Raw genomic sequence first — 15,885 nt, forward strand, 5'->3', positions numbered from 1 at the left:
AATGAACCCTACTCATCTAACACCCTCTCCCTTTGGTCCAACCCTGTCGAAACAGCACGTTTCCTGGGCCTCCCGTTAGATGATTTCGACGACAACTAGACTTAAGTTTCTCTTTTCAGGCAGGGATGGATAACCGTTACAACAACAACAACAACAACAACATGTTGCAAAAACAGTTACTCTCTTGTTTATCGCGTCTTTTTAGTAAATAAACTCTCCTACTTGATCCACTGGTTTAAAAATGAAAACGATGCAAATCAGGTGTCAGACTTTTTGAATTGTCGTACAAAAATGGTCAGAAAATATATTGCAAAAGAAAAAAACAAAATAATATTCAAGATTTTTTCTCTTCGTAGTAAATACATATGTATGTATGTAAAATATGTTTTTCATGTAAATCCATATGTTTTATTGAAGCAAATAAATGAATGAATTTTTTAAGTTTAAAAATGCATTTAATATTATAAAAACAGATAATTTATGTATATATTTGGAAAAGTAAATTATTCGAAAAAGAAAATTACCCAAAATACCAATCGATTTACTTTTCGAGAGTATACTGTACATACAAGTGTTTTTGCAACAAGATCAAACTGCGATTGTAGAAGCAGTTGCTAGATATTGGAATTGGTAAGGTCACAGTTGTCACCTCGATGGATTAATAACATTTCAAACAGATTTCTGTCTCTTTCCGGACATAAAACAACAATATAATACCCATAATTGGCCGAGTGAACGAGCAATATTGGTCGCATAAATCAAAGATGTCGTCGATGTCAATGCGACAATTTAGAATTTCGTTACAGAGCTGACACAGATACAAATTAGGATGACGTAGCCAACTATCCCAAAAGATTTTTATAATCATTGGAATTGCCTGAATTATCACCACTTAATTATTCATTTAAAAGTAGCATCAGTTTCCATAATGCTGTATAACATAAATCAACCAAACCAATTGTTAATATTTATTTTAATAGTTTCTTTTAGATTGTTTTGAAAAAAAGTATAATTCTAACTACCATATGATTCGGAAGAAATGTAAACTACAACATTAACTAAAGAAGCTGTTGATGACTGCCATTTTCATAATATTTTCATGATATTTTAGGAGTATATTGGTTAGAAGTATTAATACGGAACATTTGAAAACAGATATGAAACACTTTCTCCATTATGTGTCCTCCTAACAGCTTCGGCAAACATCATCGAAACATCAATGCACTGAAATAAAAAAGTTAGCTTAAACACGGTAGACAAATATATAAATATTAATCAAACCTGAATTTTTGGACAGTCTCTCATATGTCCATCTTGCGGTATTGTATTCGTAACAACGACAGCTTCGAAGCAAGCGTTGTTAATCCGGGAAATCGCCGGACCCGAAAATATGCCATGAGTTAAAATGGCATATACCTAAACAAAATATTTCGTTTAATCAAAATTTATTTATTTCAAAAAATAAATGTGAAAGCAATACGTATCTCATTAAAGTATTTTACAAAATTGGAAACATATATGAGTTCAGTATACTTTGGTTAAGTGCAAATTAATTATACTCGTCGGGAAAAATAATGTTATATGAAAAATTGTATGTTTCTGGATGGTAGGAGGTAGTCCTGAATGCCACAAATAAGTTCGGACGAGCTGGATAATTGTTAAAACTGTAATATTTTATATTGACATATTTAAGTAGACTTGGAAAGTGAATTAAAATATGTTACTCCACGCGATCATGTGACAAAGATTATTAAAGGTTAATATCACAGTACTTCAACAATTGTAAGGCTGTTTTCCATTTAACTATATTAAAAAAAACTTGATGTATGTACATCCTTTCTATCCTGGGTCAGACTTAAAAGGCTTAATTTCTGCATTATTTAATTTTTTTTTTTGATCGCTAAAATATATTAGATCGGTCAACTTGCAAATTAAATTCTTTATTCCTTATAATAATTTGTCATAATTATTTAATGTTATATTACTTGTGAACATACGTATACTGAACATAATGGTTTTTGGAGAAATGTATTATTGTATGGTAATAATTATTATTACTATTTAGGCAAGTTAACCGGAAACAACGTATAAAATAGACAGACTGCTATAGGAGGCATTTAATCATTATTTGTACACAATATGTCTTAATCAGCAAAATATATTCGGTAAACGTGCCGAATACATTAAAAATATGTAAAGTCAACTATTATTTGAGTTGTTGATTTAGTAATTTGAAAAATATTAAATAAAAAATTAATTTACCTTGAGTGCTCCAGCTTCAACCAACCGGTCAGCAGCATGAACAATAGTACCACAAGTATCCGCCATATCGTCTACTAAAATAGCAATTTTGTCTTTCACATCTCCAACAAGTACCATTGAAGCTACTTCGTTTGCTTTTTTTCTTTCTTTATGGATTAGAGCAAATTCAACATTAAGCCGATCCGCAATAGATGTTACACTGAAAATTCGAAAATAATTTCCCTTTTATTAATTGTTCATTTGTTTTGTCCTTAATTAATTTATAAAGTTGAACTTGTCAAATGTGGTTTAATTGATAATTAGCTATAATGTACAAACCATCGTGATACTTTAATTCTACTTGTTTATCAAACTGTTAAGAGGTGTTTTGTTATTTGTGAGCTATTTTTCCTTCTTTCTTATGAAACATAATTAATATTAGTAATTCGTTTTTGTAATGATTTTTGCAGTCTGCTAATTTGTAATAATTCGGCTTCTAACCCTTGGCATAAAATTATTTTCCTATTTTTTGTTTCTGCGTGGTGCAACACTCTCATCACGTGTTGCACCACTTATTGTAGATATTTAACAGTGATTGGATTGGATCCTTTTATCAGTTTTCTGCAATCCAACATAAGAGCACATAATTAGGCAACGCTAGTAATCTTTCTTCTTGACTGGCGTAGACATCGCAACAGCGCTCTATTTCTCCTTTTGGCAGTTTGGCGCCAATTGGTACTACCAAGTGAAGGCCTCCCTCTTCCTCGGCTTCCACCAGCGGGTACTGCATCGAACACTTTCAGAGCTGGAGTACTTTCGTCCATTCGAACAACATGACCTAGCCAACGTAGCCGCTGTCTTTTTTTTCGATGAACTATGTATAAGTCGTCGAATAACACATACAGCTCATCATTCCATCATCTTCGGTATTCGCCTTTGCCATTGTCTTCCGCAAAACCTTTCTCTCGAAAACTCTTAGTGCCGTCTCATCGGATGTTGACCCCGTCCAAGCTTCTGCACCATAAAGTAGGACGGGAATGATGAGGGACTTGTAGAGTTTAGTTTTCGTTTAGTACGTCGAGAGAGGTCTTTACTTTTCAATTGCCTACTCAGTCCATAGTAGCACCTTTTGGCAAAAGTGATCCTGCGTTGGATTTCAAGGCTGACATTATTATCGGTGTTGATGCTGGTGCCTAGGTATGCGAATGCGCTGACTGTTTGTTTGATGACAGGAGATATTTCGTCTTGCCCTCGTTCACCACCAGACCCATACGCTTCGCCTGTTTTTCCAGTCTGGAAAAAGCAGAACTAACGGCGCGGGTGTCGTTTCCAATGATATCGATATCATCGGCGTACGCCGGCAGTACACTCTTATAGAAAATTGTACCTTCTCTATTTAGCTCTGCAGCTCGTATTATTTTCTCCAGCATCAGGTTAAAGAAGTCGCACGATAGTGAGTCATCTTGTCTGAAACATCGATTTGTATCGAACTGCTCGGAGAGGTCCTTACCGATCCTGACGGAACTTTTAGTGTTGCTCATCGTGAGCTTACACAGCCGTATTAATTTTGCAGGGATACCAAATTCAGACATAGTGGCATAGAGGCAACTCCTTTTCGAGCTGTCGAAAGCAGCTTTAAAATCGACAAAGAAATGGCGTGTGTCGATCCTCTTTTCACGGGACTTTTCCAAAGATTTGGTGCATGGTGAATATCTGGTCCATTGTCGATTTTCCATGTCTAAAGCCACACTGATAAGGTCCAATCAGTTTGTTAACGGTGGGCTGTAGTCTTTCACACAGTACGCTCGATAGAACCTTATAAGCGATGTTAAAGAGGCTTATCCCACGGTAATTGGCGCAGATTGTGGGGTCCCCCTTTTTGTGGATTGGGCAGAGTACACTGAGATTCCAATCGTCGGGCATGCTTTCTTCCGACCATATTCCGCAAAAAGGCTGATGCACCTTCTAATTCTAATTTCTTCACGGTCGGGCATCGTCGTCAATTGTGGAATCGGGTTCGCCATCTCCTGGTGTTGTACTTTCACTGCCATTCAGCAGGCTGAAGAAGTGTCCCCTCCACAAACTCAGTATACTCTGGTCATCAATAACTAGATTTCGTCTGGGTGTTCTACAGGAGTGTGCTCCGGTCTTGAAACCTTCAGTTAGTCGCCGGATCTTTTCGTAGAATTTTCGAGCATTACCCCTGTCGGCCAGCTTGTCAAGCTCTTCATACTCACGCATTTCGGCCTCATTCTATTTGTCTGCAAATGCGTCCCGCTTCCTTCTTCAGCTCTCGGTATCTTTTCCATCCCGCTCGTGTTGCGCTCGATCACAACATTGCGAGGTAGGCAGTCTGTATTCTATCCACTGCGAGACGACAATCCTCATCATACCATCAATTATTTTGGCTTTTCCGAAAGCCAATGGTTTCGGTTGCTTCAATGTCCCGTGCGACATCAAACTAACACTTGTTCCCACTGCATCGGAAATATAAGCAGAAAGCTCGCAAATTTTGGATATAAACAGTTAATTTCTTTACAATAAAAAAAACCTTGTTCAAAAATCAGAAGATTTGTGATTCTGGTAACTACTTAAAATTGGTCATGTGCGACATCGTAGGTGTGGAATATAAAAATTTAAAATTATTTTTGTCTTATAAAAATAACTTAAGTATGTAAATAGATACTTTTGCTTTATTTGTTTATATATGAGCAAAATCGCATTTTGAATTCCACTGAACTAGCTATTCAAATAGATTTTGCGAAAATTATAGGCTTACAAATCAAAATAACACCCATTATAACAAGGTTGTCAGGAGGAAATCATTTGCTGTTATAAGTGATAAATTAACGCATAACATATTATTTTCTCAACAAATCTCTTAACTGAAGTTAAGAAATCATTTAATTTATATTATCAAGACGGGTTGATTTTACAAAATAATTAAAATGATCTTCATTAGAATGGAATTTTTGCAAGGAGCCGTCGATGAAGTGGGATCAGTTATCAAAAGGAAAGTCTAGCAGATAACAAAAACCAAAAATTTGTTTATACCCGATGCATTTTCATTTTATCAATGTGCACAAAATAGTACAACTGGAGTTAATATGAATTTTATGTTATCAGATTGAAAATCATTCCTTATTATACAATTTAGATAAACAAGAAAAAACGTTAACTTCGGCTTAACCGAAGCTAATATACCCTTTCTTTCAGTAACTATGTGTTTAAGCAAATCTAAAGACGTAAGAAAAAGTAAGTAAAAAAAAAGAAAACAGTTTACTAATTTTTTTTTAGCCGGGTTGTTTGCTAGAAACATTAAGGTTATATAGTTAACCGATCTGAACACTTTCTTCGGAGATTACATTATTACCTTTAGCATTAATCCATGTCAAATTTCGTGAAGATACCACGACAAATGCGAAAATTTTCCATACAAGCACTTGATTCCGATCGTTCAATTTGTATGGCAGTTATATGCTATAGTGAACCGATCTAAACAATTTTTTCGGAGATTAAATTATTTCTATGAGCAATAACTCACGCCAAATTTCGTATGTAGTAAAATGACCAGTTTCTTGAAGAGAAAATAACATCTGCCAAATTTTAAAACGGTATCTTAAAAACTGAAGGACTAGTTCGTATATATACAGACAGACGGACGAACAGACGGACATGGCTAAATCGACTCAGTTCAACATACTGATCATTTATATATATACTTTATAGGGCCTCCGACCCTCCCTTCTGGGTGTTACAAACTTCGTGACAAATTTAATATACTCTGTTCAGGGTATAAAAATGGTTAAAGGCATTCCAGGTACATCACAGTTGCATTTCTTTTGTTGCAATGAAAAAGCTGCTTCATATTCATAATACTATTTTCATAAAATACTATAGACAAATGTTGTTGTGTTTCTCGTTTGATGTTATTTAAAATAAATAATTATAAACATTCAATACCTTTTTTACACGATTTTATTGGACTTGTTGTTAAAAAATTCCGAATTATAGCAACAAAATCAACATAAATATTATGATGGAAAAAAATGTCCCGTGCGAATATGGTTATTATTTAATTAAAAAAAAAACACTATAAATTATTTTTGGAGAAATTCATACGAATTTTAAAGGCATCCATGCACAACATTCTACAATCAAAAACATTTGAATGTTGTCTCACAATTCGCTGAAATCGCCGTTTGAATCGTTGTCCCCAAAAACGACTTCCATTTCCGGTGCGAATGCCTTGGTTTTTTGCAGTTATCTTGAAAATGAAAATCGTTGAAAAATTATCGTTGAAAAGTTAACAGAAAAGTTAAGTTGGAGGATGGGATCATGTGTAGAAGTTCACGCAAGTGAGGAAAGTTTTTGATTGTCATTCACTTGGGAGTGGCCAGAAACGATTCTTCTCCACATGGTTCAAGCAGCTCACGACTTCCGGTTTTAGACCAAGTATACTCTGGGTAGCCAACAGACATCCGTTTGAAGGCGAGCTAAAGTGAGAAGGCGAAGCCCGCTTATGCGGTTGTGGGTAGGGCTTGGGACCCACCACATAAAAACACCCCCCAATGAAAAATCTACGAAAGCCTCGAATGAGACACCCCCCTTTTGATGACGACCCCTGCAAACGTTTTAAGGATAATGATATAAGGGCATGCACCTGGAATGTCCGGACCCTTAATTGGGAAGGTGCCTCTGCCCAGCTGGTTGATGTCCTCATACGACTTAAGGCTGACATCGCCGCCATCCAAGAAGTGCGATGGACGGGACAAGGACGGAAGAAGGTGGGTCCTTGTGACATCTACTACAGCGGCCATATAAAGGAGCGCAAATTTGGTGTTGGATTTGTGGTGGGAGAGAGACTCCGTCGCAGAGTCCTGGCATTCACCCCGGTGGATGAACGTCTAGCCACAATCCGCATCAAAGCGAGGTTCTTCAACATATCGCTGATTTGCGCCCACGCCCCAACGGAAGAGAAGGACGATGTGACCAAAGATGCTTTCTATGAGCGCCTAGAACGTACCTATGAGCGCTGCCCCCGCCACGATGTAAAAGTCGTGCTTGGCGATTTTAACGCCAGGGTGGGTAAAGAAGGTGTCTTTGGCACAACAGTCGGAAAATTCAGGCTCCATGACGAAACATCGCCAAACGGCCTGAGGCTGATCGACTTCGCTGGGGCCCGAAATATGGTCGTCTGTAGTACCAGATTCCAGCATAAGAAAATACATCAAGCTACTTGGCTGTCTCCTGATCGAAACACGCGGAACCAAATCGATCACGTTGTGATAGACGGAAGACATGTCTCCTGTGTTTTAGACGTGCGTACGCTCGGAGGACCAAATATAGACTCGGACCATTATCTGGTCGCAGCGAAGATACGCACCCGCCTCTGTGCAGCAAAGAATGCCCGTCAACAAACACAAGGAAGGTTCGACGTCGAAAAGCTGCAATCGCAACAGACAGCCACGAAATACTCTACTCGACTTGCACTCCTGCTCTCTGAGAGCACTCATCAGCATCTCGGTATAAGGGAACTGTGGAACGGCATCTCAAACTCACTGCGTACCGCTGCAGCCGAAACAATTGGTTTTCGGCAACGACAAAAAACAAGCTGGTACGATGAGGAGTACCGTCTCGCAGCGGAGAGAAAACAGACTGCCTACCTCGCAACGTTGCAAACGACCACAACACGTGCGGGATGGGATAGATACCGAGAGCTGAAGAGGGAAGCGAGACGCATCTGCAGACAAAAAAAGAAAGAGGCCGAAATGCGTGAGTACGAAGAGCTTGAGAAGCTGGCAGACAGAGGGAATGCTCGAAAATTTTATGAAAAAATGAAGCGACTTAACGAAGGTTTCAAGACCGGAGCATCCTCATGTAGAGACCAAGGTGGTAATCTGGTAACCGATGTCCAGGGCATACTGGGATTATGGAGGGAACACTTCTCCGACCTGCTGAATGGCAGTGAGAGTACAACACCAGGGGAGGGTGAACCCAATCCCCCAATCGATGACGATGGAACAGATGTTCCATTACCCGACCATGAAGAAATTCGAATAGCAATTACCCGCTTGAAGAACAACAAAGCAGCGGGGGCCGATAGATTACCGGCAGAACTATTCAAATACAGCGGCGAAGAACTGATAAGGTGCATGCATCAGCTTCTTTGCAGAATATGGTCGGAAGAAAGCATGCCTGACGATTGGAATCTCAGTGTGCTCTGCCCAATCCATAAAAAGGGAGATCCCACAATCTGCGCCAATTACCGTGGGATCAGCCTCCTAAATATCGCATACAAGGTTCTATCGAGCGTACTGTGTGAAAGACTAAAGCCCACCGTCAACAAACTGATTGGACCTTATCAGTGTGGCTTTAGACCAACTGACCAGATATTCACGATGCGCCAAATTTTGGAGAAGACCCGTGAAAAGAGGATCGACACACACCACCTTTTTGTCGACAGCTGCTTTCGACAGCACGAAAAGGAGCTGCCTTTACGCCGCGATGTCTGAATTTGGTATCCCCGCAAAACTAATACGGCTGTGTAAATTGACGCTGAGCAACACCAAAAGCTCCGTCATGATTGGGAAGGACCTCTCCGAGCCGTTCGATACCAAACGAGGTTTCAGACAAGGTGACTCACTATCGTGCGACTTCTTTAACCTGATGCTGGAAATAATTATAAGAGCTGCAGAGCTAAACCGAGAAGGTACAATCTTCTACAAGAGTGTACAGCTCCTGGCGTACGCCGATGATATTGATATCATCGGAAGCAACAACCGCGCCGTTTGTTCTGCGTTTTCCCGCATGGATAAGGAGGCGAAGCGAATGGGTCTGGAGGTGAATGAGGACAAGACGAAATATCTCCTGTCATCAAGCAAACAGTCGGCGCATTCGCGTCTTGGCTCCCACGTCACTGTTGACAGTCATAACTTCGAGGTCGCAGATAATTTCGTATACCTGGGAACCAGCATCAACAACACGAACAATGTCAGTCTCGAAATCCAGCGCAGAATAACTCTTGCCAACAGGTGCTACTTTGGACTGAGTAGGCAATTGAACAGTAAAGTCCTCTCTCGACGAACCAAAATCAAGCTCTACAAGTCGCTTATCATTCCCGTCCTGCTCTACGGTGCAGAAGCTTGGACGATGTCAACATCAGATGAGACGACACTAGGAGTTTTCGAGAGGAAAATTTTGCGCAAGATTTATGGTCCTCAGAACATTGGCAACGGCGAATACCGCAGACGATGGAATGATGAGTTGTACGAGTTATACGACGACATTGACATAGTTCAGCGAATAAAAAGACAGCGGCTACGCTGGCTAGGTCATGTTGTCCGAATGGACGAAAACACTCCAGCACTGAAAGTGTTCGATGCAGTACCCGCCGGAGGAAGCCGAGGAAGGGGAAGGCCTCCACTCCGTTGGAGGGACCAGATGGAGAGCGACCTGGTTAAACTTGGGATCTCCAACTGGCGCCGAACTGCGAAGGAGATCGAGAGGTGGCGCACTATCGTCGATTCGGCTATAACCGGCTAAACGGTTGCAACGCCAATCACATACAAATGTAGAGCTAATAAAGAGCTATTAAAAAATCCTACTGTCAAAATTAAAAAACCTTTTAGTTCATAATTTTTTTAGTTGAAATGTGTGCGATTGTCACATTCGACATGGCGGAAATGCCCCTATATTAAGAATAATTTTTAATATTTTAGTTTGATGTGGTTTCAAAGCGTGTTTTTAGTTTATTTAAACTATATTTATTTTTAACTTTGTAGTTTGATGTGATGCGGACAACAATGCTGCTAAGAGGCTAAATCTAAAAATCAATAATTAGGCAGTAATCAGTTTTTGCTCAGAACCTTCCTGTTCCTTAACCTAACCTAAAGTAAAAAATAAATAAATTTTCAAACGTAATCGCTGCCTGTGTTCTCTTCTTAAGTGAATATTTGAAATTGCTTCGAGACAACACATGCATGCGTGGAACGCTTGCACTTATGAATTAATTCAGTTTGCTTTGTTGGTCATACATGAATGGAAATGTGTTTGTATTTTTTAATTATGAATATAATAGCGTTTTCTTTTCCCTAAGTAAATGCTGGCATTTTATATTTCAACATTATGCACATGCTGCATTACCTCTTTAAATGTGTTCCATTTTTTACATGATAAAACAATATAAATTTGAAAACCCAAGTACAGGGCAGAATAAATTATACTTTTTTTAAGAAAAGAAAACACTATACGTTTTGATGTAAGCGAGTAGTTTTTTCTGAAATCTGAAGAATGTACACATGTGGAGTATATACCTTTATATTTCATAAACTATGCAAGTTTAGACAATATTTTTTCACAAAAACAATGTTGACGATAAAAAATGAAGAAAAATGTTAACTGCTAAAAAAATTAGCTGCAAAAGGCAAACACAAATCTTGTGCATGAGAGGATCTCTCCGCTGTTAATGAAACATCCATCACCGGTTCAGATTCTACTCGCCACATATCGGACTAAATCTAGATTCCCTTATTTACCTCGTGGTTTGACTACTTTTTTGCGTTTCACTAATCCATCAAAGAAACTCCAATTATACTTATTTTAGACGGTTACTACAGTCAAATGAGAAATATAGACGTTCTGGATAGGGCTATTGAAAACGGCACATTAAATACAACCTCTAGATAAACCGTTTATACAAAATTAAATTAAACAAAATTACAATAATAAAGATAATATGTTTTATGCGAGAACAGGGCCGAAAAGTGATTATATTTCATATTATTAAGCTATTTTCAAAAGCCTACCTTAAGGCATACATAGCAATTAATGGTTCCAAGTGCACTGGTTTTATCCATTTGAAAAAAAATATCAAACTAGATATTGAGGTGGAAGATGTGAAACTCAAAGGAGCAGTTTAGAAGAACCGCCCACTACTAGTAATGTACCCACGAAAAAGTTTATTACATGCTGGGGAACTCACCACCTCATAAGCAAAAAATTACCACCAACTCCAGAGGCAAACGATCAGTATCAACAATTTTGATAAAAATTAAAATGGAATAAAATTAAGAAATGTGAAAGACAATCAACATACACATGAAAAGATAGCTCTTATGCAAACACGAATCTTCTCCCAAGGGACTGGTGATTGAATGGCTAAGGAATCTCGTTCCTGAATGGGTTTACTGTTAACAAAATCTGATTAGAATAATTTCCCTTAGATCCAATATGCCGTATAAAATTATTTCCGTTCGTAGAGTTAAATTGATATTCCAGTGGCGCAACATTTTACGGACAGAGGATTCGAAAAAAGTATGAATTAAAAGGAAGGTGGGAATACGTTAGACGTCCACAAAACACTGAATATAAGCCGATGTACAAAACGGAAACTGTTAAAGATGGAGACTCACACATTATGGAGAGGGTATGTTGTCTTGGCTAGGCATTGGTCCTGTATATTGGGTTATTTTTATAGAATACTTGGTATACCTCTTGTGTAGACAATGTCTAATCTGTAAGTTCAGCTCAATAACATAAAAATAATAATAATTGTCAAAGTTATGGCATAAGGGGCTACTTTTTTCATCTGGTGAAATGAATTGAAAAATGAATAACATTGATATGAAAATTTAAACTAAAAAATTAAATCGTTGAAAGGATGGCAAATAAATTACGAACAATAAAAAAAAATTGAAATCGGTTGAAAACAATTTCGGCAATCCAAGTCACCGCAACGACGTTTGCAGAAAAACATGATTTCGAGATAATCGCGTTTAAAATCTCATGTACACTTTTGTCTAGTGTAGCGGGGCAGGATGCAAAATCTCTATAAACATTTGAAATAACATTCTTAAGAACGTGAATGAATTTATTGACTTCAACTTATATAACCCCTTAAAGAAAACATGACCTGCATCTCATATGCTGAAATAATTAGGTATTATTCCCGTCACAGTTTTCTGATATCAACTCTTTGAAAATTTTTAGGTTTAACATGCAATAGTGAAGAGGGCTTGGGAGTCAGTTTCGATCCAAAGATGCCAACAACTTTTTGACACAATGCAACGTCGCATTGTTGCAATACTTAATAATAATGATGACCGTGCACTAACTATTATTTTGGGAAATAACGACAATTTTATGTTAAATCGATTAAGCACACTATTTAATAGTTCCTCTTAAACTTTACTACTAAGATTATCCACGGATTTTAATTTGTTAGTCCAATATTAATTTATATATTTTTTATACTTTCATACACACATACGACAAAATACTTACCGTTTTGCTCCACCAGCATCGGGTGATACAATAATAGAATTCTTCCACTCCGGTATATTTTCTTTAATCCATTTTAAAACAGCCGGTTCTGCATACAAATTGTCAACAGGTATATCGAAAAACCCCTTAAAATTACAGAAAGATACATAGAGTAAAAACACTGACATATGCGTATTTCAAGCGCAGATCTATATATATCTAAACAAGTAAGGAAGGGCTAAGTTCGGGTGTAACCGAACATTTTATACTCTCGCAATATATTTAACTTTATTAATATTATATAATACACAATTTGACCCACATATTCGTCATATATATTGTATAAAGTCCATTGAATGTTGGAAACCCTAATATTAGGTTAGAAGCAACGAGGACCTCATGTTCGATATATGGGGCCTTGAAAACCTATGGTCCGATTTCGGCGATTTTTAGAATGGGGCTGCCACACTATAAACGTAGTATTTATGCAAAGTTCTGTACCGATATCTTCACTAGTGCTTACTTTATATATTGTAAAGTAAACGATTCAGATCGTCTTCAAAGTTCTGGTATATAGGAAGTAGGCGTGGTTGTGAAGCGATTTGACCTATTTTCGCAACATATCATTGGGATGTAAGGAAACTATTACAAACCAAGTTTCATTGAAATCGGTCGAGTAGTTCCTGAGATATGGTTTTTAACCCATAAGTGGGCGATGCCACGCCCATTTTCCTTTTTTTTTTAATCTGAGTGCAGCTTCCATCTGCCATTTCTTATGTGAAATTTTAGTAGTTTTCAACATAACCTTTGTATGAGAGGTGGGCGTGGTTTTTATCCGATTTCTTTCATTTTTGGACTGCATTAAGAAGTGGCTACAAGAAACGACTGCAGAAAGTTTGGTTTATATAACTTTATTGATTTACAATATAAATACAAAAAACCTTTTTTTCTTCAAAAAAATTACATTCAAATGTGCCCCTCCCTAATGTGATCCTGTGTTCCAAATTTTATTTTAATAACTTTATTTATGGCTTAGTTATGACACTGTATAGGTTTTCAGTTTCCGCCATTTTGTGGGCGTGGCAGTGGACCGATTTTGTCCATTTTCATTCATTTCATTTCTTTTCACTCTTTTATTTCTTGGTGACACAAACAACCGTTATGTGAACAAAACTATGATACTCTGTGCAACATGTTGCGAGAGTATAAAAATAATAGATTTTTTCAAAATAGTTTGTATTTGTTTTGCGAATGTGAGTGGTTTCATTTAGAATACTTTCTCATAGATTCTATCCAAGCATAAAAATAAGCTCGAATTATTTCATTGATGAGTTTCTCTTGCAAAACTTTTAAGTTTGATATTTAATGGTATACATATACACATCTCACTGGGCATCCCAATTCAAACATCTCAAAAAATCAAATTCAAAAATAATATAAAATACTAAAATTATTTTTCAATATAATAAATCTAACAATATTGTTGTCAACAACATAGCGGCTAATCATCTTGTGGCTAAGGTCGCTCAACGATTTAAAACGATTGATAACAGTTTCATGTTAATGACCAGAATGAGGACAGAAACAAAGAATTAAAAAAACACTTAGTTTTTGTTGGCTTAAGTAACAATATTGAATGTTGTTTCCTTATGATAAACGATGAACTTTATACAAAGTTCATATGAAAAACACATTTGCTCTTTCTGAAAATATCGATAATCAGATTTATCTATTTTAATTTAATCAAAATGGAGCGCAATATTTCACGACCTTGTAATTAAAATTTATAATAAACGATGCAGTTTATACAAAGCTCATTCAAATTTGTGTTATTAAAAATTAATGAAATTTGCATAATTGGAATAATAATATAACCTGTCGAGATATTTTTAACAAGTTAAACACCGATAATCTGAAACCTTTTTTAATATCAAGGACCAATATCGGTACAAACTTCTCTTCTTATAAAGATAAAAATGTTTTCATCTGATATTCTCTTGGCGCCAGAATCTGAATTTTTATTCGGTCTTCAATCATCAATGCAGCAAATGGTTTATTTGTAATCTTCAATCAATATTGACCACAAATACATACGTTTGTCTTCGCTAATTAATTGCAAGTGCTTTGTTCGAAGAGGAAATATAAATAACAGGCTGTTTAACATTATTTTAGCAATCGCGAGTTGGGGTTAAATGATTAAACTCCTCATGATGTTCAAAGCAAAGAACTTTAAAACATACTCCATTTCTATTAAATTTATTTTGGAAATGTAAACATTAACAACATTGTCAAAAAAATATTAAAATCAAAAGGCAATATTTATAATAAATTAAATTCTAAAAATAAAAGCGCTTTTAATCGAAATTCAATATGCCAAAGAGGTTAACTGATGAGGAGCTTTCAGAACTTAAAATTTGGCTAGCTGACCAACAAATTAATCCAAATAAAATGCACCGGGAGTTTTCGGATGCAGTTCCTGTAGCCAATTTATTAAAGAAATTATACCCCAAGTTAATCGATTTGCATAATTATCCTCCACGAAACAATACTCAACTAAAGTTAAATAATTGGGAAACTCTCAATTTTAAAGCTCTTGGAAAAATTGGTCTTCAACAAACAAAGCCTACGTTACAAAAGTTAGCTAAAGGAATCCCTGGAGCAATAGAATCGCTGCTTTATGATATAAAAATGCATGACCACAATGCCAAAAAGTCCGATAGAATTGACGACCAAGAACAAGCTTGGTCAGAAAACGATGATATTATTGCAGTCAATGTTAATAAAAAAATTGGTGATGCTATCGTCCAAGTGCCACAAAAAATGATTTTATATTCAATCTACGAGAACGCAATTCGTGAATCCCAGGCAAAAGACTCGTATTTGAATGCTGCAAATCAAAAAATTGCTCACTTAGAAAACATATTAAAACTTAAAGCAGAACGCATAGATGAGTTGTGTGCACAACTCGCAAAAATATCGGTGCGAAGTTTAATAAAGCAACACAATTTAGAAAATTCCAGCCCAAATTCTCTTAATTTTGATAATATGGAAAATGAGAAAACTAGCAAAAACATTGACTTCTAAATATTTTTCATGCAATATTGCTGTAGTCATTTTGTGAATGTGTCAAAATCACTCATGTAGAGTATATATAATTTAAAGAATTGTCGAAATAGATACATATAAACATAATATATATTTAAACACATATGTATACATACATATTTATATATATATAGTATTTCGCAAAAAAAAAAATGTAACTCACGTTTATATGAACAATTAGGAAAAAATAAGGGTTTATCTGAATACAATGGTTTTATGTATAATAAATTTAGAAATATCATGTAAGGATTTGTTGTTGATTGTGTTAGAATTAAC

General features: G+C 36.5%; 2 protein-coding genes across 5 annotated transcripts in view; one reads left to right on the forward strand and one right to left on the reverse strand.

Annotated features, from left to right (window-relative positions):
• Positions 1–1,029: 1,029 nt before the first annotated feature.
• Prps1_1 (ribose-phosphate pyrophosphokinase 2) overlaps positions 1,030–15,885 on the reverse strand; it is a 41,265-nt gene continuing 26,409 nt past the window's right edge. For all 4 annotated transcript variants that reach the window (XM_054230225.1, XM_054230226.1, XM_054230223.1 and 1 more), the window contains 4 exons: positions 12,526–12,650; positions 2,263–2,461; positions 1,282–1,416; positions 1,030–1,224 (listed from right to left, as the gene is read on the reverse strand). In XM_054230225.1, the coding sequence (XP_054086200.1) occupies positions 1,132–1,224; positions 1,282–1,416; positions 2,263–2,461; positions 12,526–12,650 (552 nt within the window). In that variant the 3' untranslated portion in view covers positions 1,030–1,131. The remainder of the gene's footprint in view (positions 1,225–1,281; positions 1,417–2,262; positions 2,462–12,525; positions 12,651–15,885) is intronic.
• On the forward strand, positions 14,760–15,777 carry LOC105219491 (sperm flagellar protein 1). Its single transcript, XM_011195662.3, has one exon. The coding sequence runs from the start codon at positions 14,875–14,877 to the stop codon at positions 15,586–15,588; it is 714 nt and encodes a 237-aa protein (XP_011193964.1). The 5' UTR covers positions 14,760–14,874; the 3' UTR covers positions 15,589–15,777.

The sequence above is a fragment of the Zeugodacus cucurbitae genome, chromosome 4 (genome assembly GCF_028554725.1).
Source record: "Zeugodacus cucurbitae isolate PBARC_wt_2022May chromosome 4, idZeuCucr1.2, whole genome shotgun sequence".
NCBI lineage: Eukaryota > Metazoa > Arthropoda > Insecta > Diptera > Tephritidae > Zeugodacus > Zeugodacus cucurbitae.